At 32.2% G+C, this 26,608-nt stretch overlaps 1 protein-coding gene across 1 annotated transcript in view; it reads right to left on the bottom strand.

Moving 5' to 3' along the window:
* MS3_00009542 (uncharacterized protein) overlaps positions 1 to 26,608 on the bottom strand; it is a 58,744-nt gene that overhangs the window by 10,987 nt on the left and 21,149 nt on the right. Inside the window, exons 3-8 of the mRNA XM_051217918.1 lie at positions 14,286 to 14,456; positions 11,119 to 11,343; positions 8,369 to 8,470; positions 7,177 to 7,486; positions 4,940 to 5,242; positions 1,260 to 1,744 (exon numbers count right to left, since the gene is read on the bottom strand). Coding sequence (XP_051064354.1) covers positions 1,260 to 1,744; positions 4,940 to 5,242; positions 7,177 to 7,486; positions 8,369 to 8,470; positions 11,119 to 11,343; positions 14,286 to 14,456 — 1,596 coding nt within the window. The remainder of the gene's footprint in view (positions 1 to 1,259; positions 1,745 to 4,939; positions 5,243 to 7,176; positions 7,487 to 8,368; positions 8,471 to 11,118; positions 11,344 to 14,285; positions 14,457 to 26,608) is intronic.

Raw genomic sequence — 26,608 nt, 5'->3', positions numbered from 1 at the left:
CTGTCCACTTAAAGATGATAGCATCATAAGTTCTCAAATGAGAAGACAATTACACGATCCTAGAAACCGATTAACATATGATATTCTTCTTACAAGACCTATAGACTTTGATTTCAAATTTGCACAACTAAGAATTAATATATCAGAGTGAAATACATCTAAACTGTGGTAGATTTCCAGATAATATCAATGAATAGTGAAAATATCTCTAAACTAATCACATATTTCACGTATTGTTTGTTCGAAAATGTGCTAAATTTTGAATTAGCTTTGTCATTAACGAAAAATAATTATCATCTGAACCTTTAGATGTAATGGATTAACTACTTCAGTGGGAATGTTTTACTGATTATCCCTTGTGACTCTCTAACCAAGTTTAGGTCGGTATATCTAACAATGAGACATAATTTTAGTATAACAGATATTAATAGTATCCGGTTACATGATGCATGGTAGGTAGAACGAAGTTAGGATCTCATTCATAGTTGTAAGTATTAGAAAACTTTAAAACACTAAACCATTAGCAAGGGATTAAAAATATCATCCGGATTAAATAAAAATCTAACAATGTACTTGAGGTTTAATACTATAGAAAACTGAACATTAATTTTCTACATAGTTAAAAGGTATAAGAGTAAGCTGTTTCGATGGGTATTCACCTGCTGTAATGAGGTTATTCATGAGTTATTTCAATTGAACGGAAAATATGTTATATTTATCTTTATTTATCTTTGTTCAATTAATCTATACCTATTGATTTTCTGAAAAAGCATAAGACTAGTTGTTGGATGAAGATCAACTTGTCTGATCATATTTATGCTTTAATCCACTAGAAGCATGATCGACGTATTCTCCTAGTGAACACTGATACGTGAGTAACTTTGAAATTAACAAACTCCTTGTCCATCTACCTACTCAATCTTGAGATATCAACAGTCTTTTATTTCAGTGTTATTATTAGTCTGACTCCTTTGACTATAATATCTTGCTAATATGATCTAAAATCGAAATTTTGCAAGAAAATTATGATTCCGAAATCTCTTATTTTTAAATTACAATGTTTGAACAAAAGGTAATTTTTAAGCTAAGTGATACAAATCTCATTTTTTATCAAGATTCATCACTAATAATGATGTGAATTTTTGAGAAATATGTAGTTAAACTAAAACATTTAATAATAGTAACCATGTCTAGTTCCCTCTTTTTCAAAATATTTTACAGAATACAAACTGATTAGTTCATATTAGATGGAGACTCACTTGAAAATCTAAATTCATTTCTTCATTAGCATCAAGCGAACGTGACATAAATTTGTAGACTTCTTCATCTTCAGCGCTGAGATGTTCTTGTGTTGCTTCAATAGATGTTTGCATATTGATTTGATTTGGTTTTGGTGGAAGAGGAGGTACTGGTTTTAGTTGGTTTTGTTGTGTTGGTGGTGCTGGTCTGTGATTCAATAGTGGCTTTTCGGTCAAATGTTTCTCATTATATAATAATGGTTGTGTTGTTATTGTCGTGGGTGATGATTGTTGTGTTGTTGTCGATAAAAATGAACAGTTAATAGGAGTTAAAAATCCTGTCATAGAATTATTCGATGAATTAGTATTAAAATATCGTCGGCTAGGTAGCTGAGTTTTTGATATTCCATACAACAATCGATTTGTATAATCTTCATCATTGGTTGGAGAAGAACTGGCGTTAGCTAATTCGATATAACCATTTTCTGAAGCAAGTTTTGTAAACTCTAAAATGTTATTTTATTCAAAAATGTAGTATTTTAAAATTAATGGTTTTCCAGGAAAATAAATACTTTTTATACTATTAAATACTTTACGTATCAAGCCTTTGATTCTTTGTGTTTTATTACATATTTGGTAAACATAATGAACGTTGTGAATACTTGGCATTCGACATTCGCTAAAGTTGAAAATACCGAAATTTCAGTCTAATTTTATTAAAGGTCCCAGTATTATTTTGACTTGATTTACATCTCGTTGATTTCATCTTGCTGTGTTGAAATGGCATGACAACTTGGGACAATGTATATATGTGCCAAGTTCTAATTTAATTATGACTAACCGACTTGTTACTTAGATAATCTATGCTCGAAAGCAACTGTGTCATTAATTTACTGAAAAATTCATATCAAGTAGAATGTTCTTAATGGGTATATTGCGCTGTCTGATATGTTCTCTTCTCATTAACTTGTCAGTTTGTTAGACAACTTGCCCTTTTCAGATCTTTAATATTTTAATTCTTAAAAGGTTATTTTTGTCTGTCGACTTGAATAGAAGGTCTTATTGTGCACTAAATTTGCTTTACATTATTTATCTATGTTTAACTTATTTTCGTCTGTTCAATAAGCTGACCAGATCGAGATGTTTATGGAACATTAATTTGTCTGAAAACTCTGATACAATATTTTAACATTACATGCAAAGATAGATAGTGGCTAGCAGTGAAATTCAGGACGCACGTTCCGTCCTATTCGGGACTCGTCAGCTGGATGTGCCTGCATCTCAGAGTTAATGTTCACCCTGGGACATTTTAGCATTTCTAAAAATGTATTGATAAGTTATTTGGATATGTGAGTACAGTTTCCATCACTGTGTGAATTCGGTTAGACAACCAGAATAAACTTCACATCTATTTTGTTTAAGTATGTGACTCTTCAGGATTCTATACCCTTTAATCTACCAGAGCTCCATTCAATAAATCTATACGTCTTCCGGAGAATGTGTTCCATTTAGTCCATTGAGTTGAGTTTCTCTAACTGAAGTGTACAGGAAGTAATAATAATACTATGCCTTGCTATCAAACCAATGGGGTCAGAGAAAGTAAATCTATAGGTTTCTCCACAGACAATGCATATACCCACATATAGATAGTAAACATAGGGCAATATCTTAATTTTTATAGTCACTGTTCAATCTAGGTTAATAAAGGCGTTATTCAATAAGATCAGTCGTATCTGCACTAAGAGACATAAAACTTAAATGAAACATTGGTGAATAATGGTTATTCATTGAAGTTTATCAACCGATGCAAAGACAGTAATATAATGAGACCTACGCGTTTGAAATCCAAATAGTGTACCTATATATACAAATGTGACTCAAATATTTTTATGTTAAAACGAAGACTTAAATGAACTATCAGTAAGACATTTTACACATCCCAACTCATTATTATCAAAAATTCAATATCTATGTTTTAACAAAAAACCTAAACATCACGTAAACGATTGTATCTCATCGCATTTGCGTCTGTCACTTTACACGTATATGTTGAAACATGAACTTAGGTAGGAGCATTGGTGATCTGCATCTAAGGATAGTTGAACTCATACTTAAGTGGACACCAGAACAAATGAAGCTCAATCGTTGAATAAGATCACAAGACAAATAAATATCTTCCTCCATTGCGGAACCTTTAGCTGAGACGGATTATAGGGTTGATATCAAGATAGTCTTTGTAGTGCTGAGTAGAAATGATGAAGAGTTTGTGCCAAAGATTATTGAAGCCTTATGTATACGAAGACTGAAACTTCCTTTATATGTTTAAAACCAACCTTTTCTTACCCTTAACCTATCCCGGTGATACTTATTATCCTGTTTGGTTTTCTGTTTTTGATTATTGTCTATGTTTCCTCTTACCTTCCACTTGTCTAATTGACCTTTTGTTTTTCTATATATAATTTCTTAACAAGCACATGTGTGGTCAGATAGTTCAAAATGTATTGCGCAAATATATCACATAGTTTTGATAACCTTCGTCTCTTCACTGAATTATCCAAGTAAATAAATATGACCACAAAATCACTGTATATGAATACAATTTCACTAAACCAATGACTTATTGAGTCAATGAAGAGTGCACAAATGAACAACGAATAAAGTCATAGTCCTGTGAGTCAAACAGTGGAAGCTATCTACACTTAAAATAATTTGATTTTAAGGTTAAAAAGTTAAATAAAAACATTGGAAAATTCAAAGAGCATGTAGAACTTTGTACGTGTTTCTATTCCACTGATTTTTTGATAGCAGTTTCATTATTCAACGTATCCCTGTGCTCAGTGATGTAATTGTGTACAATGTATTTTAGAGTCTGGTTTTTCGTAGCTAATTTGGACTTCAGAATGTTTGATTTAAAGTGAGATGTATGAGTGTATGCACAGATGCATTTATCACAGGGAAAGTGAGTATAAAGTGGAACTGTTTATGAAATTATTTATTGGTGCGGTGTGGGTTACTTATATCTATATAAGTAGTATATAACGGTGGTCAGGCATAGAATGTATTTCAGTAGAAGATCGATAAGGAAAGAACGGAAACAGAACGCAATTGGTATGAAAATGCATGGAGAATGAAATCTGAGACAATGGACTGATATTTGCAAAGGAACAGTCAAATTTGTGACGATGGATTGATATTTTGCAAATTGACTATTTACTATATGGTTCTCAGATTTTATTGAGATGCTCTGTATTTTCGTGTCCAATATATCCGATTGCTCTGACTGGTGTTTTTGTTCACTACAACAATACAGATGATTTATAGAAAGGTTCATCTTTACACGTACAGTTGAGTTTCTATACCGAAAATGACTGGGTTTTTTTATTGGGAAACTAATTATAAACGTTGGGAAATTAGTAGGTCATGTATTTTACTTTTTGTTTCATTTTTAGTGATGAATTCTTAATGTACAAAAATTTCAAGGCAATTTAAAGAACCACTCAAGTCTAGACATTTAATGTAATCACGCTTTGTTACGTAATCATATCAGATCAGATTAAATGTTAATGGATGATTTGTATTTAGTCGTTTAAATGGTAATATTGAAATTGGATTGCTACCATATGGTTTCCGTACATCGTTATTGTATCACAAATTTTTTGTGCTCATATATATATATATATATATATATATATATCACTTACGAGGATTTTTATGTAAATACTTTTTCACATTCCATACCGATAAATCGCCGCGAATAGGTGTTGGCAATCTCCTTCGTTCAACATTAGGAACTGATAAATCACCATCTTGATGTAAATTATTCAATTCATTTTTGCTAATATTATTATTCATATTATTCGTTGATATTTCCTTAAATTTTTGTGTAATGTTAGTTGATTTATTGGTAGTAGTATTATTATTGCTATTGTTAAGTCGTGGAGAATCTAAAAGATATTGAGCACTTGAACTATTTATTCGTTCGATTGTACTAGATTTTTGCCAACCTTCAAAGAATAAAAATCAATCAAACAAATCATGTAGATCAGTGTAATGTATTAAGAGTGAAAGAAAATATTTTATTCAAATAAATTGTTTGAAGGTAACTGAATTAATACATCTTTTTTAAACGATACTTTGAACATCAATGAAATTAGGTTTATCATCTGTGATGAAACTGACCAATAGTCTACAAATCTCTCTACCTTGATATCGTAGTTATGTGTTCAAAAGTCACTAGTTTCTAAAAAAAAAAACGTTTTGTAAGTTCCGATGGAAAGTTGTGGCTAAGTAAGTCCAATCATATCGAGATTGACGCTGATATCATATTTGACACTGTAGAAAATCCTCATTGATTGAAACTGGAAATACAAATTATTGGATCTCAAATCAGTCACAGTTCTATCGTACTTAGACAGGCTTGGAGGTTTTGCATTTTACCCTGTGTGAGTTTATCCGTGTTCATAACTAAACAATTCGATGGTCATTGGTTTTTTATCACTCTCCTTTCACCTCTAATGAAATCCGTTCTGACACTATTCAAAATAATAAAAAAACACTGAAAGTCTGTATTATCCTAGTTCAACCCTTCTCTCTGGTTGCCACATTCATAGTGTTATAAATTAAGCAATTAATTTATCGATTAAGATTTTGAACCGATTGATGCTAGACCACCAGTGAAAACCTGAAAGCACTGGATGACCGTTTCGCCCTATTGTGGGACTCAACAGTGCGCAACCACGATCCCGCTCGCGAGATTCGAACTGAGGGTCTTCAGTCTCGCGCGCGAACGCTTAACTTACTAGACTACTGAGCTGGCTGGCATCTAACGGTGTTAATGTTTTACCTCAACCAATCCACAAAATTGAGCTATCATCTTCCATTGTACTGAGGTAGATACCTGTCTCTACTCGACACGGATCACCTCCACTGGTCACGGTTTCTCACTAGAACTCCGACAATTCCCTCTCGAAGCTAGTCACTAGTGAGCACACCGTTGGATGCTGGCCAGTTCAATGGTCTAGTATGTTAAGCGTTCGCCGGCGGGATCGTGGATGCGCACTGCTGAGAAGTCCCACGACAGGATGAAACGGCCGTCCAGTGCTTCCAGGTTTTCAATGGTGGTCTAGCTTCAACTGAATCATGATTTCAATCTGTCAAATAAGATTATCATTTGTGTCAAAAATCCACAAACGTATTTAGAATTCTTCACTTAACAATGATTATTTCCATTGTGTGTAAACCGTTCTTGAAGTACAATTATTCCCTGATTATATATGTTTTTACAAAACATAAACGTACTGATAATGTTATATTTTTATCCAGAACTGCAAATGATCAGTCTCTGTTGCCATATATACATCTTGAATTGATTGTCTCGCTATGACGCTTGTCATATGCCTTAGTACATTCAGGTTGTGGCTAACGGTGGGATTCTGGACACACTTATCATTCTTTTAATAGTCGTCATTTAAACTTATTACGCTTATAGTAGGATTATGAACATTGGGTTACAGGTACATCCAGTTGGTGGATTCCAAATCGAAAGAAGTGTGCTTCATTCCAAATATACTTGATTAACCTCTATATGATTGGACTTAAGAAAAGGTATGTTGCAATGCTGGACTTCGACTCTTAGTGTTAGGTTCCCTTTTTTTATGTTCTAATATCAAGTACAGTAATACGTTTCATTCTACTGAGGCAGTATTAATTGACACTGGTCAGTTTTCACCATGATTTCAAATAATAATCATATACAACTTTGGATAAAGAAGACAGTAGTACAATAAGAGAATTGTATCCAAGATAGTAGATTATCGATAAATGATAATCGACTGAGTGTGCAAACAACCATAAAAATCCTGGCTACCAAAACTTTATAGATTCATAATCATTAAATATAACATTCTGTTCAAAAACATTTTTGTAATGTGTGTCTTACCTGTAAATTTGGGTTTTGGTGAATGTCCATGGGTTAGGATATCATCTACGGACCTATTGGGTAATTGAGACTGAAATATACTATCAGTGGAATATTCACTATGAATTGTTGAATTGACAGTGCCACCGATCATTTTAGAGTTCCGAAGAACATTTGGAGTCATTGAGTAGGTTAGAGCTTGTTGATTGTCTATCAGTTGGTCAAATGTTGATATATTCTGCTCTAAAGGATTACCAGGGTAGGAAACTTTTCGCTCATATATTGCTTTCTCTTCTGTGTTGTTCTGTTGAACTTTAGGACTTGTATTGAGCTAAATGAATTACAAAGATAATTCAAACATAATTAAGAGATAATTACCATGTGCTCACTAGTGACTAGCTTCGAGAGGGGATACTCGGAGTTTCAGCGATAAACCAAGACCAGTGGAGTTCAATCGTATCGGGTGTGAAGCAGTTGACCACCGAAGACAATGGAAGATGATCGCTCAATATCGTGGATTGGTTGAAGTTAGACAACAGCACGGTTGGATATCGGCTCAGCGACCTAGGGGTTAGACGCTTACGTGTGCGACTGAAGGTCCTGGGTTGGAATCTCACGTGCGGGTCTGTGGGTGCGCACTGCGGAGTAGTCCTGCAATGGGACGAAGTGGCCGTTCAGTGCTTCCATGTTTCCAATCGTTTTCTAACATTGATCATTTCATGATCTCACTTATAATTCAACAATCACCACAACTCGATACTGATAAGAGATTTGTATTAAACTACTGAATTTCGTTGTTAGTATCATACTTTCTTTAAGCAATAATAAGTTACGCTCTCCGAGTATGATGTCTAGTAACTGAATTGCAAAGGATTTTGTTTGAACTACAATTTAGATACTTTTACTTCAGCAATTTCAAATATGCTTGCAGCATACTTTTCAACCAAGCGCTGTTTATCAGGTTCATGCAACTAATTAAGAAAGTTATGTTGCAACTTAATTCGTTTAGCCAAACAAAAATTGGTTAACGATCGATTTTAAATATAATCGCTATTACACACCGACTATCAAACTGCTCATCTTGACTTTTCATAGAGGACAACACATACAAGAAGTGACTTAATCAGGCTATTTAATTAAAAAGACCTATTTTACCTCTAAAACAGTATTTGTAAATAATACCAGTGAGAATTTAGAAACTAGGGGAATTTACCAGCATTAATCTCTTCGCAAGCAATGCAACTGAAGCGTCCGCGGTAGCCAGTCTCTGTCTCTGAATCATTAAATGTTCCAATAATAAATTTCGTTTACTCTCCTTTGTTAAAATAAATATAGAGCATAAAGACAGTGTTAAACATTAATATTTGCACCATTCAGATAGATTTATGGATTTAAAATAAAAGAACTATAAGATTAATACAAATAGCCAGTTATTCAGTCTCCTCAAACGGGTAATTGTAAAAACACATATGAACAAAATGCCTTTGTTGTTCGTGATTTTAGTAACTCACCAATATAGGATCATTTTTTGCTAATGACGATGCTGCCATTTCTCTTCTAATCTCCTGGGTTTCTTTTCACACTCATTTCTGCATATTAATCTAATATCGGATATTGGAAGGTTCTAACTTCTTTATGGAAGAGACTTATTGGAGTTTTCAATAGATTTCGGTTTTATTTTAACTGAAATCTACTTCATTTCAGTGCGGTGAACAATTATTATACTCAGATTAAAGTCGTATAAGTTTAAACCTAAAATGTACGACAATACTACATAGAATGTAACGTGGACTAATTGAGACAATCGGAGAATAGGCAAATGTATGCTTGTTTTGTAAGTTGAAAGTTAATACAGTGTGTTATTAGATGGTTGAAGGGAACTTATGTGAAGAAATTTTAAATTCAAATATCGTATTATTTGTTACTGATCAACAGGACGTACCTGAAATTCGAGAAGTGAAACTTCATGAAGAATTTGAATTATCTTACCAAATGTCACAGTCTGTGACTTTACCACTGAGTTATTTAATAGTGATTATATTCCATGATGATCAATTTAATTCTATCAGAACTAAGTCCTAGAGAAAAACATGATATCGAGTACTATTGAGTCAAAATTCAATGTAACGTGGCTAATTTTGTATTCACTGTAATTGTTTACATTTCATGTTCCTTGATGTTTAAGACGGAATCTGACTGATCTCTGTTAGCATCTTAACACCTAAATAAGGATGCCTCAAAATTACCCTTATTTACAACCGGATTGCATTGTTTAGTAGCCCTAAATCGGACTCCATTTAGATCGTATGGTGATTGCTGTTGAAATATACATGTCGCCAATCCTCGTATATAATTATCGAATTAATCCGCGTTAGTGAATAATGGAATTAAATAAGCCAATTTTTGAATGCGTATATTTTGCATACATTGATTTGAACAGACAATCAGAGGGACGAAGAGAAGAAAGCGAAGCAAAATGACACACAGTGGAGAAGGTATGTGAACCAACTTGATTTAATCAAGCGTTAATCCATATTTATAGCCAGATAAAAATAGGTTACAGATAGGTGATTGATTAGAATAAGAAGTGCACACACAAATGCTCATATAAAAACAGTCAGGATAGATAAGTGACTAATTAATAAGGTCAAAACCTGACTCAAGAGGAATGAATAGATTTGTCTGTTCAGAATCTAGAATAAGTAATATGGGCTTAACATCGTAACTGACACCACAATTAAAAACACCTACTAAATAGTCACTTTATAGAAAATGAAATTTCCCTCCAAGAGTGGATCTAAGCCATTTTTCATTATTGCAAGTGCCAATCAAGTGTAATTGTGACCAATGCATATATATATATATATATATATATATATATATATATATATATATATATATATATATATATATAGACAACAGTCGTAGTTATTGATCAACTCTTGTCTAGTATAAGTTGGCAATCATACATATTTATAACATAAAGTTAAATTGAAATGCATATATGTACAATATTGATTAACAAAATTTGTCTAAAGAAAAACCAAATGACAAATCAGTGAAATTAGAATACTCTTTTTCAGACTGAATAAACAATTCAAACCATTGAATATGATTTTAAAAGAACATGCACTAAGTTAGTCAAAATTAGGCATTAAGTGTAGTAAATAAAAATCAAAACGTTGATGGAATCATGAAATGATCAATGAAGAATAATGAACAAAATATCCTGTAATTTAGTTCACTTTTGTTCTCTCTGTCTTACTTTCCCGATATTTCGTTTATCCCATTATTCAACTAGATTATTATATAGCAGATTTACATTTTAGCTGATTGATTCTATGCAAAGACTAAAATGCAATAAAACATCAATGAAAAACATGGTGTCTAATAATTTCAGTTATATTAAGACAATGTAAGAGACTTTAAACCTTAAAGTTGTTTAGATGATAATAATTTAGATTAAAATATAAAGATTACAGTGGGTTATTACAAAAGGCTACGACACTTCAAATGGATAAATACACTAAGGATCTTCAATCTACAGCATCTAATTATGGATTATGTGACAATAGTAGTAGATGATATGACTTTAAATTTATGGATGAGCATAAGTTCATTTAGAATGGTATATAGGGCTTCATTGATTAGTGAAAAATAGAAAAAAATAAAACTAGTTTTGTAGCTTTCAGACATTTAATTTCATAGCTGAATAGTTAATTGAACTTTTATTAAATGAGTGTTAAATTATTAGTATTTCCTTACAGTAAGGTAAATGATCAGTGAGTTATAAGAGTTAAACCGTACTTCAGCATAGCAAGTTCTTAATTTTATCCATCATTCTAAAGGATATTGTGATTCATATTAAGTATATAAGATCGTAAGTTACTTATAAATCATTTATTAGTAGTGTAAAATTAAACGTAAAAAAAATTAAAAGCTTGATAGAATAAAGTAACTTACCGATGAACTGTTATTATTATTATCTACTTGTGTAGATGTTTTTAATGATGATGTATTGTTTACATTAGGTAAGGAGATAGGATTAAAACTGTGTTCTGTTGAACATTGTGATTTGGTCTGATGTTTAGAAATGTCATTTTCATCATTTGTTGATGATTCTATGTACATGTAATTATTTTGAGTAAATATATTAGTAGGATTTTCATCTAATTCAGTAGGCTTTAACTAAAGTACCAAAAAAAAAATAAATGATGTCATCAATATAAATGCAGATAACTTTTTACCAATGGGATTCATCGGTATGTATTATTTTGAAGTTTAGAGAAAATAAAATGAGTTAGTCACAGGGTTTGATTCCAACCATGGTTGTAGTTGCTCTACAGCTCAAGAGGATACTTTTGGTGATGTTGTGTTGTAAAAGATGGATGTAATATTATCGGAGCTTTCAGTGTTTTTCCAGGTAACATCATCAGCTGTTAGTGAAGCTCACAGAACCCAAAACCAAACACATATAGACTCACAATGTGAAATATACTTTATGTAAGATTATACTAAAATGCATTTCATTTTTCTTGTTATAAAACTTGTTCTGTCAAAAATAACGATTGTAAGGCTACACTTTATGACCTCCAAACAATCCTGTAGAACTCAAATCAATAACAACAGTACATGACATTTTTAACAACCATCAAATCGATATAATTAACATTAAAATAACTCGAAAAGGATTTTCAAACTACAAAGAATGACAAGTGACGAAATCTTTTTATACATTTCTGAATCCTACGTACTTAACAGAAAACAAGGCCTTACGACCCTTCCAGTATGGATCATTTATTCAATTATCCACCCAATGGATTCTCTTCACATCTCACACCACTAACAAACATTCAAATATATTCTCAATCTTACTTTTTCACAATATATATATATATCTCATTTTTCTCAATTCACTGACACAAACACAATTATATTCAGCTTTATATCACATAATCAAAGTAACCCTGACTAAAATATTGACATGATCAGAAATAGTTTGATGTTGATCGTACTGAAAATAATCTACTTTCTTTCTTTGATACAACTAGAACTTCTGTTAATTTAATAAATTTTTATTCACCGTAGAATTATCTTACATAAAGCATCAGAAATCTACTTTCTACTCATTAGGACTTCCAAAATATACTTTCTTGTTATTAACAATCTATCTAGTGTTCAGTTTATTTAGAATTAATAAGTCTAACCTTTATAAATAACACTAACAATTGTAAGGGGATTCAATTTGTTGTACATGATATTTACATGAGAATTTGACTATATCTCGTTAGCATAAATATAAAATATCCGTTTAACGATCAACTCGTTGGCTATCGGAATTTAAGGGTAATATGCTGAAAGTTTGTATTTTTATGTGGTAATTACTATTGTGATTATCAACCTTAAGATTTAGACGCATAGTTTTGCGACATTGTCCGAAATATCAACACTGTAAGTACCAGAATTACAAGCATCAAACCTAAATTTTTCTTCAGTTATAATTCATTTTATTATCCTCTCTGAATAGTTGTTTACAATGTGAAACATCAAAACAAATGAACAATATTCAAGCATAATCAAAATATTATGCAACATTTTAGTCAAATACAATATTGTTCGTAAGACAGATGATCGGTATCATCATTTGTACTATAAAAATTGTTGCAAAGTTTGAAATATTGTGGTGTGGGTTACTTATATCCATATTAGTAGTATATAACGGTGGTCAGGCATAGAATGTATTTCAGTAGAAGATCGATAAGGAAAGAACGGAAACAGAACGCAATTGGTATGAAAATGCATGGAGAATGAAATCTGAGACAATGGACTGATATTTGCAAAGGAATAGTCAAATTTGTGACTATGGATTGATATTTTGCAAATTGACTATTTACTATATGGTGCTCAGATGTTAGTGAAATGCTCTGTAATTTCGGTTATTTATTTACTGTGGAGAAGTGGCTTACATTAACTCACGAAACGTCAGAAATACAATTTTCCTACTTATCGAGATATAACGAAAATATATTTATTATTAAAAATGAAACCGTTTATCATAAATTCGGCTAAAACACTTAAAAACTCTTGCTTTTTTATCATCAAGTCCATGATGAAAACTAAGAAACATTAGTTAGGTATTTTGTTCTAGTCTGAACTTATCAGCAAAATGCATCCACAACTCCACTTAGGATCGAATCCAAGATCTTCATATCTCGTGGTAAGCGTTTAAACGTCAATCACTGAGTTAGAATCTGGCGATTCACATTTTTAAATCCAGTCAGTTCAAGATTTTACGTGACCATCATTCATTGCTGTTAGTGGGTAATTGCCTCATCTTTTGTAATACTGTTGAATTGCAATGGTAACAGCTTACCACTAGTGATCACGTGATTCTATTTATTTACTACACAACATATTTTCATTTTTATGCTACTAATATATGAAATTTGATTTTAATATTTTGAATATTGAATCTATATTTACCCGTAATAGCTCACATTGAGTTTCAGTTTTGTGAAAACACACAATACTTTGTTAATGAATTCACTTGGTATTGTTTGGCTTGTATCTTCCCATTGAGGTTTAAGATTGTAATTGATCAGTCTGTTATTGGCATACGTGCATACTGTGCGTATGCCTCGATATTACCTTAATTTAAAAGCTATTTGTAAGCAGTGATGGATAGTGGCTAGCAGTGGAATCCAGGACGCGCGTTTCGCCCTATTTGGGACTCGTCAGCTGGACGTACCTGCCAAACAATAGCAAGTGAATTCAAATTCATCCCGTTGCACAAGCAAGTGGCTATCAGGACTCAGTAGCTGAGTGGATAACGCAATGGCATTTGAAACGAATGATACTAGGTTCGAGTCCCAGAGTGAACATCAACTCTCTGAGATGTAGGTACATCCAGCTGACGAGTCCCAAATAGGGCGAAACGCGCATCCTGGACTTTGTTAATGATATTAAAACAGCATTTGACTTGAAGTGAGCTTACATTATATTGCATAATTTCATTGGACAAACATTTTAATGTATTCGAAGTGTTACCATCACTGTCAGTAACAAAATCACTATGAATAATAAGACATTCATAAAATTAGAAATAAAAATAATAATAAATTAGAACTTACAGTGTTTGCTGAATCTTCAATACTTTTTAACCAACGTATGTATTGATATTCAAGATTATCCGTTGTAAATTGTTCACTTTGATTACAAGCTTTATTAATATTAGTTGTAAGATTTCCCCATGGTTGTTGTAAAGGATTTAGTGTATTATTAGTTAAGTTTTTAGAAATATCCTATGTTAAAGAGTATAGAAATAAACGACATTAACAATTATGTAGTTATTCGAATTTATTCAATACGTCAATGAATCATATTTAACAGACATATTTATAGTTACATGATGATAAGGAAGAGGACAGAAACCTGAATTAATAATTGTTACTGTGATAAGTTACTTATTGAAGTGACCTAGATTTATGTTTGTATTTTTTGTTTACAGTTTTTCTGTCTGAATGATTTTAAAATGATGGTTCCCTTTTTTGTTTTGTTTTTCGTCCCTTAAAACACGTCTATGTGTATTATTTGATGGAATGTGGTCGGTTAAGAAGGTTATATCATTCACTCTCTCTATATATATATTTACATTTACACTATTCTACACAGTTTGAAGTTAGATGAATGGCAATGAAACTTTTCGAAAAAAATAACAAGGGTTACTATACATTTATTCGTTAATTGATAATTCGGCTACTGAATGCTGATTTCTTTTTTTGTGTGTGTGTGAACAAAATGTAAACTCCATAAACTTTGTTTTTGGGACTCATGATTTTAACTACCATAGCGGTAGGTGAGTTACAAAAACTAACATTTATGTGATAAGTATAATAAATTTTTCCCCAATTCTAATGGCTAATAATAATACTCTTAAAATTGATCCTCATCACGTCAAGTTATCAACTGCAGTTATATACAGATTACCTATTCAATAATGTGTGTCTAGTTTTTTAATTTTTTTAATTAATTATTGACAGTTCGTAATGAAAATTATTTGGAAGTTGTAATATAATTCGTAAAAGCTGAATGCAGACAATAGAATAAAAAAAAGCTTATCAGTATAGCGATTGTGGAGATTATTAAGTTATTGATTGTGATCTTGAACTGATTGATGTTAAATCACCAGTGAAAACCTGGAAGCACTGGATGACTGTTTCGCCCTATTGTGGGACTCCTCAGCAGTGCGCATCCATGATCCCGTCCGCGGGATCCGAACTCAAGGTCTTCAGTCTCGCGCGCGAATGCTTAACATACTGGATCACTGGGCTGGCCGGCATCCGATGGTGTCAATGTCTAACTTCAACAAATCTACGAAATTGCGCGATCATCTTACATTGTACTAAGGTAGATACCTGTCTCTACTCTACATGGATAAGCTCCACTGGTCACGGCTCTTAAGTAAAACTCTGAGAATACCATCATGGAGCTAGCCACTAATGAGCACATGGTAATTATCAATATAAGGGTTGTGGAGACTGAGGACCTTAGGTTCGAACTCCGCGAGTGGGATCGTGGATGCGCACTGCTGAGGAGTCCCACAATAGAACGAAACGTTCGTCCAGTGCTTTCAGGTTTTCAATGGTGATCTAACACCAATCGGTTCATGATCTCAATAAAAAAAATTTGTTTGAAACTTAATTAATGTAAATTATCTGACGTGTATATAAGCTTGTATATTTAACTTTGACTAGAAAAGATTACGTAATGACTGAAGTGTTATAATGTGACTAAATTAACTCGAGTTGTTGAAGTGGAACTCAATAAATCACCATATTGACTGACGATTAAGTCCCCTAACCATTCAAAAATCGAAATGCTAGGAAAATAATGCATCGAATTCACAAAAATATGAAAGATTACTTAGTTTCTTCAGTGAAATATTCTGAATATTAGGTTAAGACAATAAGGCTTGGAAAGAAACTATGACATAAGTTAATATTGTTACCTTTTTTAAGCGTGAGAGAATAGTATTAACTTGATCAATGAGGATTATGTCATAAGGTCAAATTATGCACCCTTCACCTTAGACACGTTTTATAGTAATGATTTCTCGAAATTGGCTGGAAATAAAATCTTTTAATATTTTCTGAAGTAAGTTTGGTATCGTGATCATATATTCTTAAAGTCAGAAATTGTATATGTGACCCATTCATTAAAGCAACACTGAGATTTATATCTATTATAAAGAGTAGTTTACTATGAGATGTATTTCGAAGTAAAATGATCCCACTGAAAACCAGATGATGTTAGACATTCGTTTTGTTACATCTTGGAACTACTCCACTCAAATAAACTATGGTTTCATCAATAATGACTGAAATTAATCAATGTTAGTGAGGCTCTAATAAGAAATCGTGACTAGTAGATTTCAGATATACTTTCCTGCTAATTCGAAATACCTATTGAGGTCTCCATAATTTTCAATGATTCCACACCTGATATTGGTTCGTGATGAAAAACCTTCTTGCACCATATATAATAAAGTAATATGCTTTCAAGGCGACTGTCATTACAAACTGATGTTGGCTAGACAACCACTAAAAACTATGGGACAAGAGACGAATGTTTCACTGTAGTTTGGTACTAATCTCTGTAAATATTTGACGTAGGATGAACCAATGTATGAAAAGTTGATCAATATGGATGGTTGACGTATAGTGTTGATGATTATTCTAATTTGCAAATAGTTTCTTAGTTAAGTTATTTAAATTTAATCAAAGTTTTCCACTAGCACAAATTGGAAATGTTCACATTATGATAAAGAAATAAGAACATGAGGAACCCAGAAGTTTAATGGTGTTGAACTCCATTTAACTGAACAATATTTCGTTTTCCTATATCAATAAAGAAGTTATAGAGAAGATATATGAAATTATCTAAGCGATTCTGATTGGTGTTCACTTAGTAAATCCACAATAAACAAGTGGAAGAATGGATTTAAACATACAAATTGCGTTGCCGGTTAAAATTCATGTACTTAAGCAAAATAACAGCCAAACTATTTGTTCTTATTAATTTCTCCTCACCTGATTTCAATTTTCGATCAAAGCCCATTTAACATTGAACCAATTATTAACCTTAAAATTCCAATCGTGGCATGATATATTCCTAGTTATATTTATAATCATCTTCAAATTAATTGAACACTTCATAAGTTGTCTATCAAATGCTCTCAATTTAATAAGTACCTTTATGGAATATTAGGTAACTGAATCTAACTGATTTTTATTCCGTTAACTGAAATATAGTTCTGTAAAGTTGAAATAATCAAAAGATTTCAGGTAGATTTTCAATATTTCGAGAAGAAAATCTAATTAATTCAAGTTCATTTATGAAAAGAAAAATGGCTTAATTCAATTTCAACACCTTGAGTTTTTCAATTAGTGAGATGCTCCTAAATGCTCTGGTACGGCAAAGAGTGGGGAGAATCAGCTCTCCCCTTCCAAATGCTCTCACATGGCCACGTGTATACAACCACTGCCAGGGAATTCCTACTCACTGCCTTCTCGTGGTATTACTATTGTTTACGAAGTCGGAATGACGGAAAACGAATGTCTGGCGCTTTAACCGGGTCGGTGGATATGGAGAATCAACTTAGGGGAGTGAAAAAACTCTGATTCTAAACTAATGGTCCACATGGGCTCCAGGATCTTTAAGGAACAAATGGAGTATAAACCTATTGTTGGTCACTGGCTACCATGGGACTGCATCTCCTAATGTTGCTCCACTGCCTTGTGGATTAGACCTCCAGGTCAAGGGCTCGGATAGTGACCTCCTAAGAAAACCACCTGTCTCGGTTTGAGCACCCGGACAGTATTGTAGCCCTCACAGAAATCGAGTGATTTGTGTGGTGCATATGTATTTGATGTCTCATTGTACCAATATTTTTGTGTTTAAATAAATAAATAAAAATTAGTGAGATGAAAGTTTATTCATCTCATCTTCTGTTATATATTGCTGCTTCATATGAATAATCTTATTGGATAGTTTGTTTTTATCATTTTATACTAAACATCATTATTTATTACATTGTGTTTCATCTCGTTTTGTACTTTGTATTGGTTAGATATGATTTTGAAAGGGGTTATACATCTACTAAATAATAATTCTCTAAAGTTATATACATGGTATTATCTTCTAATATTCCCGCGAACGCAATAAGCCATAAGATACTAGGAAGTGTAGTTGTATTTATTGTCGATTTTTATTGTTCACTCTACTGTACTGTTTATCGACGTATCAATTCATTCGCTTATAATAATTTTCCAAAATAAAAATAAGTACTTTAAATAATTTAGTGTTTTATTGAATGTAGTAGTATATAAAGTTGTAGGTAGATAAGCACATTTGAGGAATATTTTATAACAACATGTCTAAAACATAATGACTGAGTTATTCAATACATTCTATGATTTTTCTTCATACAAACATCAACATTCTTTACTGTTATATGAAATGTTATTGACACAAGCTACTTAAATGTGGTTTATGCTACGTTTGCAAATTTAAGTAACCTGTAAAAATATATTACTGGTATCGGTTGAGCATCTGTTCAAACTGTAAAGAAAATATCTTTAAAACATTAAACATTATAACTTGAGTGATATTTTGAGAAATCATTATTCAGTAGTCCGTGAGACTATAATTTATGAACGACATTTGAGCGACGCTAAAGTGACCTTGAGAGTGTCTACCTACTTACTAGGGTTAAATGAGGGTTATATAGCAGTTTAAATATAAAGGATTATGATTTACAGTTGATAGTTAGGGTTAAGAATTAGATTCAGGGTTTTCATCACGAACTGTCATCAGCTATAATGCCAAGACTCTATTTAGCCAAATGTGGGAACGAATTTTGCGCCAAAATCTAAGAACTTTTGTCGTAAACATGATTGGTTCTTCCATAAATTATAGTCTCGCTCAATAGTCATTTGTTTATGCCATCAACTTATTCAGTTTTAAACTAATCTAAAATACATTTCATCAATTGTACGTACATTCTATGTCAGAAATGATAAGCATCAAGAAATATTAAATAGTGCTTATTAATGACCGGATTTAGGATAGATTTCGCAGAGTTATAACAGGAGGCTATAACCAATTGAAACACTCGAAGTAAACACTCGATTAGTATGATTCCCATGAACAGAAATCACGATATATTTACGCATAAAACTACGAACTGTTGAATTTAAACACATGGACTGAATACTATTGCAATGGCTAATCAATGGGTATTGAGTTCTAACTCATATAAAATTAGGAATGCTTCTTAGTCAATTATACACATATTATATTTCAGTGCCTCATTTTACTGCATCGAAGTCCCTTAACAAAACCAATCTTTAAAGCAAAACAAAACCTATTGTAAATTATATAACTAGACTGAATTTGAATCTCTAATCTTCAGGTAGGTACTCATTTTTTCAAGCTTAGAAATTAAACATACCCACACAACACAGAATTTTGTCATAGGTAACAATAAACCAAATGAAAATGTTTAAAGTCACCATCACTCCTAACAATCCCACATGATTAATTAATGGAGTTCAACCAGGTCTGTTGTGAGATATTAACTCACTGAAGACAATGGTGGATATGTCGCTCAATTTCGTGGATTAGTTGAAGTTAGTCATTAACGCTGTTGGATACCGGCTCAGTTGTCTAGTGGTTAAGTGCTCGCGCGCGAAACCAGTAGGTCCTGGGTTCGAATTTCGCAAGGGGCGAGGTCGTAGATGCGCATTGTCACGGAGGAGTCCCACAATGGGACGAAACGGCCGTCCAGTGCTTCCATGCTTTCCATAGTGGTCTAGCTTCAACTGGCTCATGATCTTAACCATTGAAATTACCTTTTCATATTGTTATTTTGTATAATTAAAGTCGAAATTCATTTTAGAAAAAATATATTTTTGTCCGGATTATTGAATTTGCATGTTACAGATGGTTTTAACATCAACGAATACAAAAACAATCTTGATGTCGTGCGTTCTACTTGTATGGACAGATATAAGTAGTATATATCTAGAATCGAATGCAGATGAGGAAAATGAAGAGAAAAGGAAGTAAAACAGAAAACAATAAAAATAAAAATAGGGATAATAAAACGGTGGAAGATTGGCATATGATGTATTTAATATATTATTTTCATATTTTACAAATACAGTGTGTGATTTCTCATAATCCAATGAATTGGTTTACTACCCAAGACTTCGTTCATTACACTTGTACAAGCATTATTGTTATTATTATTATTATTATTACCAGCAGTCGTTATATTGACATTACGGTATTCTTTACTTTACTAGTGCATCAATCAAATTAAGATCGACTGTGTATAAGAGAGACGAAGCGGGGGGTGGGAATTAGCGGAAGTGAGCAAAAAATCAATGGAATTGTTGGAAAGATTCTTTTGATTGAATAATTAATTTATGATTAAAATGAAATTTTAAACAATATGAAATCAATTTTAATTAAATTGTGTGTTATCCCCTACAAATCCTAAGGTATATGATCCATAAGTTTTAGTGTCTAATTTGTGGTATTTCTATGGTTGAATCAATAAATCGACTAAAATTAAACTTGAATGAGATCTTGAATCGATTGATGTTAGACCAGCATTGAGAACCTGGAAGAAATGGACGGCTGTTTCGTCCTATTATGGGACTCTTTAGCAGTGTGCATCCATGATCCTCCTCAAGGGCTTCGAACCCAGGGCCTTCAGTCTCTCGTGCAAACGCTTAACCTACTAGACCACTTAGCTAGCCAGCATCTAATGGTGTTAATATCTAAACTCAACCAGTCCATGATGCGCACTGCTAAGGAGTCCTACAATAGGACGAAACGGCCGTCCAGCGCTTCCACGTTTTCAATGGTGGTCTAACATCAATCGGTTCAATGTCTGAATCAATAAATTAATAATCTCCACAACCCTATACTGATAAAATTAAACTGACAACTCTAAATGTAGTTAACTTGTTAAAATATCTGAATTTGTTCTATGTTAATTTCTAACTATGAAACACAGTTTTCCAAAGCTTGAGCAAAAGAAACTTTGTCTGTATGTATGACTAACAGATAAATAAGTAACATTGAGATCAGGTGCATTATTCATATGGAAAATGATAAATCAATTAATAAGGCAAGGAACTTTCATTGATTAGACTATTTTATGTGTGTTTTACAGACTAGGTTTAAGAATCAGTTGATTAGAGTAGATAATTGTCTTACTGAGTCTTACTGGAAATTACAGGTCAGGAATAATTGATAACTATAATTAATGCAGATTTAATATGTATTACATTATTTAAAATCTTTTCCAGTAATAATAAAGTTGTTCTAATTCTTTGTTTTCTTTCGCCATTTAAGCTCTGAGTGTTAATTTTCGTTTCAATTTCTTTTCTGCTTTTCATTCTTCTATTTCGTTCACTTTTTTTTAAAAATTGAACTTCCTATTTTTAGTTTTGCACTATCAAAATTATTAAAAATTATATTTCCTAGCCTTGGATTCCTTAGTAGTACACACTATGAACCCTGCCAGGGATACAATCCGAAACATTCAGCTTAGACATTTGAACCAGTGGATCAATGTCTGATAGCAAAATTCTTATAGAGTGATGAACATCCAATGAATATTGTATCATTTCAAACATGGTTAAATTCCATCAATCACAGTTTCTCACTATGACCACAGGAACATTTTTAAATGAATCACTATTACGTTAAATATTATAGATGAAGTGAACTGGTTTAGCAGAGATGTAATTTATTGGTTATATTCATAAAACATATACGGGTATTTGTTTAAAGAAATTTTTTTTTGAATTATCATTTTATTGAAATTTAGACAATCTAACATTAATCTATAGAATATCAAGAATTTAGAGAAATTTTAGTCTTTCAACAATATTCCAATTTGACTGCTAGTGAATTTTTCCAAGTTTCATAATCTAACTGTCATTCCAAGTATTTATACTTAAAACTAGACGTTTAAAAAGATCAACAGTCATATAGTTTAGTTCATTTGAGAATTTTAAAATATGAAAATTGTTGACAGGGAACTGAAAAGAACAATTAAATATAGGAAGGAAGAATATAGATCATACCACTGTGAATATTAAACTTTCTAATCAATATCACCAGAGTCTAGTAAGCACAGATTAGTTTAAGCGTAGAAAGAAATATTGTATTTAGAGATGTCATCCTTAATTTGTATTAGAATATTACTGTTATGTTTTGTTGAATATTGTTATGTCCCGATATGCGTAATGAATGGTAACTTTTGGGATCCATTTATGGACCAATACTATGCGTATATTTTTATCGTATAAATGTCCCTCTTATTACTAAATCTTTTGACCTATGACCTATTATTCTACGATGTATCATTCTTGAATTATGCTGTCTATTAATTACTACCTCCCACATTGACAGCCACATTTGGCCAAATCTTGTATAAATGTTGTTTCTTATTTTATGGTACGATGTGGTCTGTCTGGTTGGTATATAAATCCCATATGTTTGAAATAAATGATTCATATCGCAGCGGCTGACATTGGTGTTCTGGACTTAACTGGCTAGGCTAGGCAGGAAGCAGCGCCGATAAGGACTCTAGACTGCTCGTATGAGTTTTACGCGTCATTGGTCCGATCGATACTTCACTGTCCTCTAATTGGCGGTATTAATACGTTATCATTAACAGGGCACACATGCTACAAGCTATAACAAATATATGGAAATGAAATGTTTATCAGCAAAAAACTGTAATTAAGAGAAAAGAAAGGAAAACAGAGATTGATCGGAATAACAATAGAATTGAAAGAATGACGGAGTGTGTAAAGGATAGTCCGAGGAGAATGTGCAAATAATGTCTTTAACGTTAGATTTTCATATGTTACAAAGACATTATGTTATGCTGCTTTTGAAGAACAAATCGGTTTACCATACCTAAGTTCTCATTTACTCAATTATGACATGATAGCTTGACAATATTTTTATTAATAAGAATTATCAGTAGTATCATGGTGTTAGAGTTTTATTTATTGACAACTGACCAATTGAATGCTTATATGCGGTGATCTATGCTAAGATTTACATTGTCTAATTATAATTGGAACTAATTATGCGAACTAGTTTTTTTTCTCACAGTAACTATTGTATTACAATCCATTAATGAAATGACCTACTCAACAAAAAAACAATAAAAATATTTTGTTATTTGGTTTTTCGTGACAGACGTAGAGAAACAGAGAAAATTAGCGGTTACTCATTTAAATCATTTCTGCTTATTATATTAAACAAATGTTTACTATAGAAATATTATGCTGATCATTTAACTGAATTTATACAACATATACATATGTAGATGCAGGCATTCTTGATGAGATATTGAACTTAGTTTGGACTGTGATTGATTACACATTTTGTGTGTGTGTGTGAAGATATTTCTTCATATATACATATGTATATACTTGCTTATATACATGTGGGTGCTTTCACTATTGTAAGAGAAGTTATTTCATAAAACTGAGTACACATTTATCATGTAATTAGATGCAACTTACATAGAACATCATTTCTTTAAAACCAATTCTAAAAATAACCATTCCTAATATGACTGTTATTATTAACTAATGTCAGCTAGACAAAGGATATTTGTTTTGAAATGGTGGAAACGATTTGTAGCTCAGGTGAATGATTTTAGTGATGTTTTATTGTTTGAGCTGAGAGAACAAAACTCCACCAAAGGACATGTGTTTCGTTATAGTTTAAGATTAATCTCAATACACCATTTTTAGTTGGACAAATCAATGTGTGAAAAGTTTATTTGCAGATGATCTGTTACTAGTGTTACTTGAATCTCTATCAAAGTTTCACATTATTACAAATTGATAATATTGACTTTATGATAGGTAGAACAAAAGGAATTGATGCTGAATGATAGTCAACTGAAAATTGATTCGTTTTCCTTGATCAACAAGGATTTTACAGAAAAGAGATATTAGTTTGCCTGAGTGACTCTGATTTTTGTTTACCTAGTAAATATTTTAAAAAAAGAACGTTGGATATATGAGCTTTAACGTTATTTCATAAATAAATTCACTTTATTCATCAAATATTCTTTTGCTTAAATCAATGAAGCTAATAGGAACAGTTGTTTTATTATAAATCTAATATCATTCTTCGGTTTTTAACTGTATATATTACTAGTTAATGCTTTAATGTAGCCAAAAAAACTCGATAGACGAAGATCTAATCACTAAGTCAGCTTAGTATTAGATATTTTTCAGTCATTACATTAATACATCATTTGGTTCACTCAGAAAAGAATTCACTACAGGTAAGTCTAACTGATGGACTTAAAATTGACTAACGAGATAATGTAATGACATATGATCACTGAACACTTAATTAAGGTTATTGAATAAATAATAACTCATGAAAGAAATCCCACTTCCATCACAACCTTGCCTCTAAATGCCTTGGTACGGCCGAGAGTAGAGAGTGTCAGCTCTCCTTCTCCAAATGTTCTCATATGGCCACGTGCAAACAACCACTGCCAGGGAAGTCCTATTCACTTCCTCGAGGCGGGGTGTTGTCTACGAAATTGAGAGGATGAAAAGCGAATGTCCGGCGCTTTAACCCAGTTATGGACACAGAGAGTTCACCTAGGAGAATTGGAAAACCCTTATTTCAAACCAATGGTTCACATGGGCTGCAGTATCCTGAGGGAACAAATGACGTATGAACCAATCGTTGGTCACCGGCTACCATGGGACTGCATCTCCTTACGATTCTCCACTGTCTTGTGGATCAGACTTTTGGGTCAAAGGCTCCGGGTGTGGCCTTCAAAGGAGATCGGTTTGGGCACCCGGGCAGTATCATAGCTGTCACACAAATTTGATGGTGTGGCACATATGTATTTAATGCTTCCTTGTACCAATGTTTATGTGTTTGAATAAAATAAAATAAAAATATGAAAGTAAAATCCAGAATCTCAAAACAGGTGGTAGTCTTTAAGGGCAGCCATTACTCGATTAAGAACCATGGTGTATTACGGATCTATTTTATCCGGGTCTATCGATTCATCTCAACTAAGGAAAGAACAAAAGATTTTCAGTTTTTGTGACGAGCATTAAATCTACAGACCATCTAATTCACATTTCCAATCATTTTAAAACATGGTGAATACCACTTACAGATGAATCTCATACCTGTAGAATCTCTTTTAACGATAAGATAATCACAGTTATTCAAGATAGTGTAAATATTCTGAGAAACTGTAAATATTTGAATGGTTTAATTGATAAGACATTGAATCTATATTGAAAATAAATCGTTCGTCATAATGAACAATAAAAACATGATTGTACTTAAATAAATGATCGAGATTGAAGGAAATGAGTAAACGAAAATTGTGTCGTTATTCGCTATTCTCTCACTACTATCAGTTATCTTCTGTATTGTCAATATTGGTAATATAGATACACATTACTGACTAATAGAAAACTCAAATAAAATCATTATTTCTAAATAGTATCTTCATTTTTCTCTAATTTTTTTGTTTATTTTTTAATTATTTGAGTTATTGGCATTTAACGTCTTTTTTCTAAATCTTCACTACTTTGTCTATACGTTTCCCTTATTACCACCATAAAGTGGAAATTTTCAGTTTGTCTTAGTGGAAAGCTTTGATAGACATTCAAATAACTCTGATAGCAGATCATTCAAAAATTAGAAATAATCACTAACACTATCCATTAATTGTATTTGTTCATAAATTACCCACTCATTTCTTCAACTTGCTTCAAATGTTTGGAGAGATAAGTATCAAGCTACAGAGAAACAGTTGTTCCTTGCTCAATTGTTTTCAACGGTTGTTTAACTGATATCAATTAAGAATACTAGTTAATTTAAAATCAAACTATTATGAAGAGATTTTTCATTATGAATCGATAACATTAGCTAGTCAGCGATTGAAGATCAAATATTACCAAGCAGTCATTGTGTAATAACATAAAACTTTTATCAGTGGGCTCCAGTAACTTCATATGGAATGAAACTCGGTATCTGCAGAACTTGTAGGTGTTTGGTATATAATGCTAAGCGATTTCAAAAGTAAGATGAAATGACCGACTGATGTTACCTAATTACCACTGTTTATTTCGTCTCTCTCAGTTCAAGATGAGAATTGTTTACAAGCAAACATTTATTTTTAGAAGGGGGTTTTGTTGAGATTTAATAGTTAAGTTCATGAGTCAATTAAAGCTAGACCGCCATGGAAAAAGTATTTTTAAATGAAAAATATTAAAAATCAATGCATAAATAATAATTTGATTAACGATACTTTTTCAGAGAAATGGACTAATCTATCATGATAAATTTGTATCACTGA

Source organism: Schistosoma haematobium, chromosome 7 (assembly GCF_000699445.3).
Source record: "Schistosoma haematobium chromosome 7, whole genome shotgun sequence".
Lineage (NCBI taxonomy): Eukaryota > Metazoa > Platyhelminthes > Trematoda > Strigeidida > Schistosomatidae > Schistosoma > Schistosoma haematobium.
The sequence above is the reverse complement of the archived record's forward strand: the minus strand, read 5'-3'. Positions and strand labels throughout refer to the sequence as shown.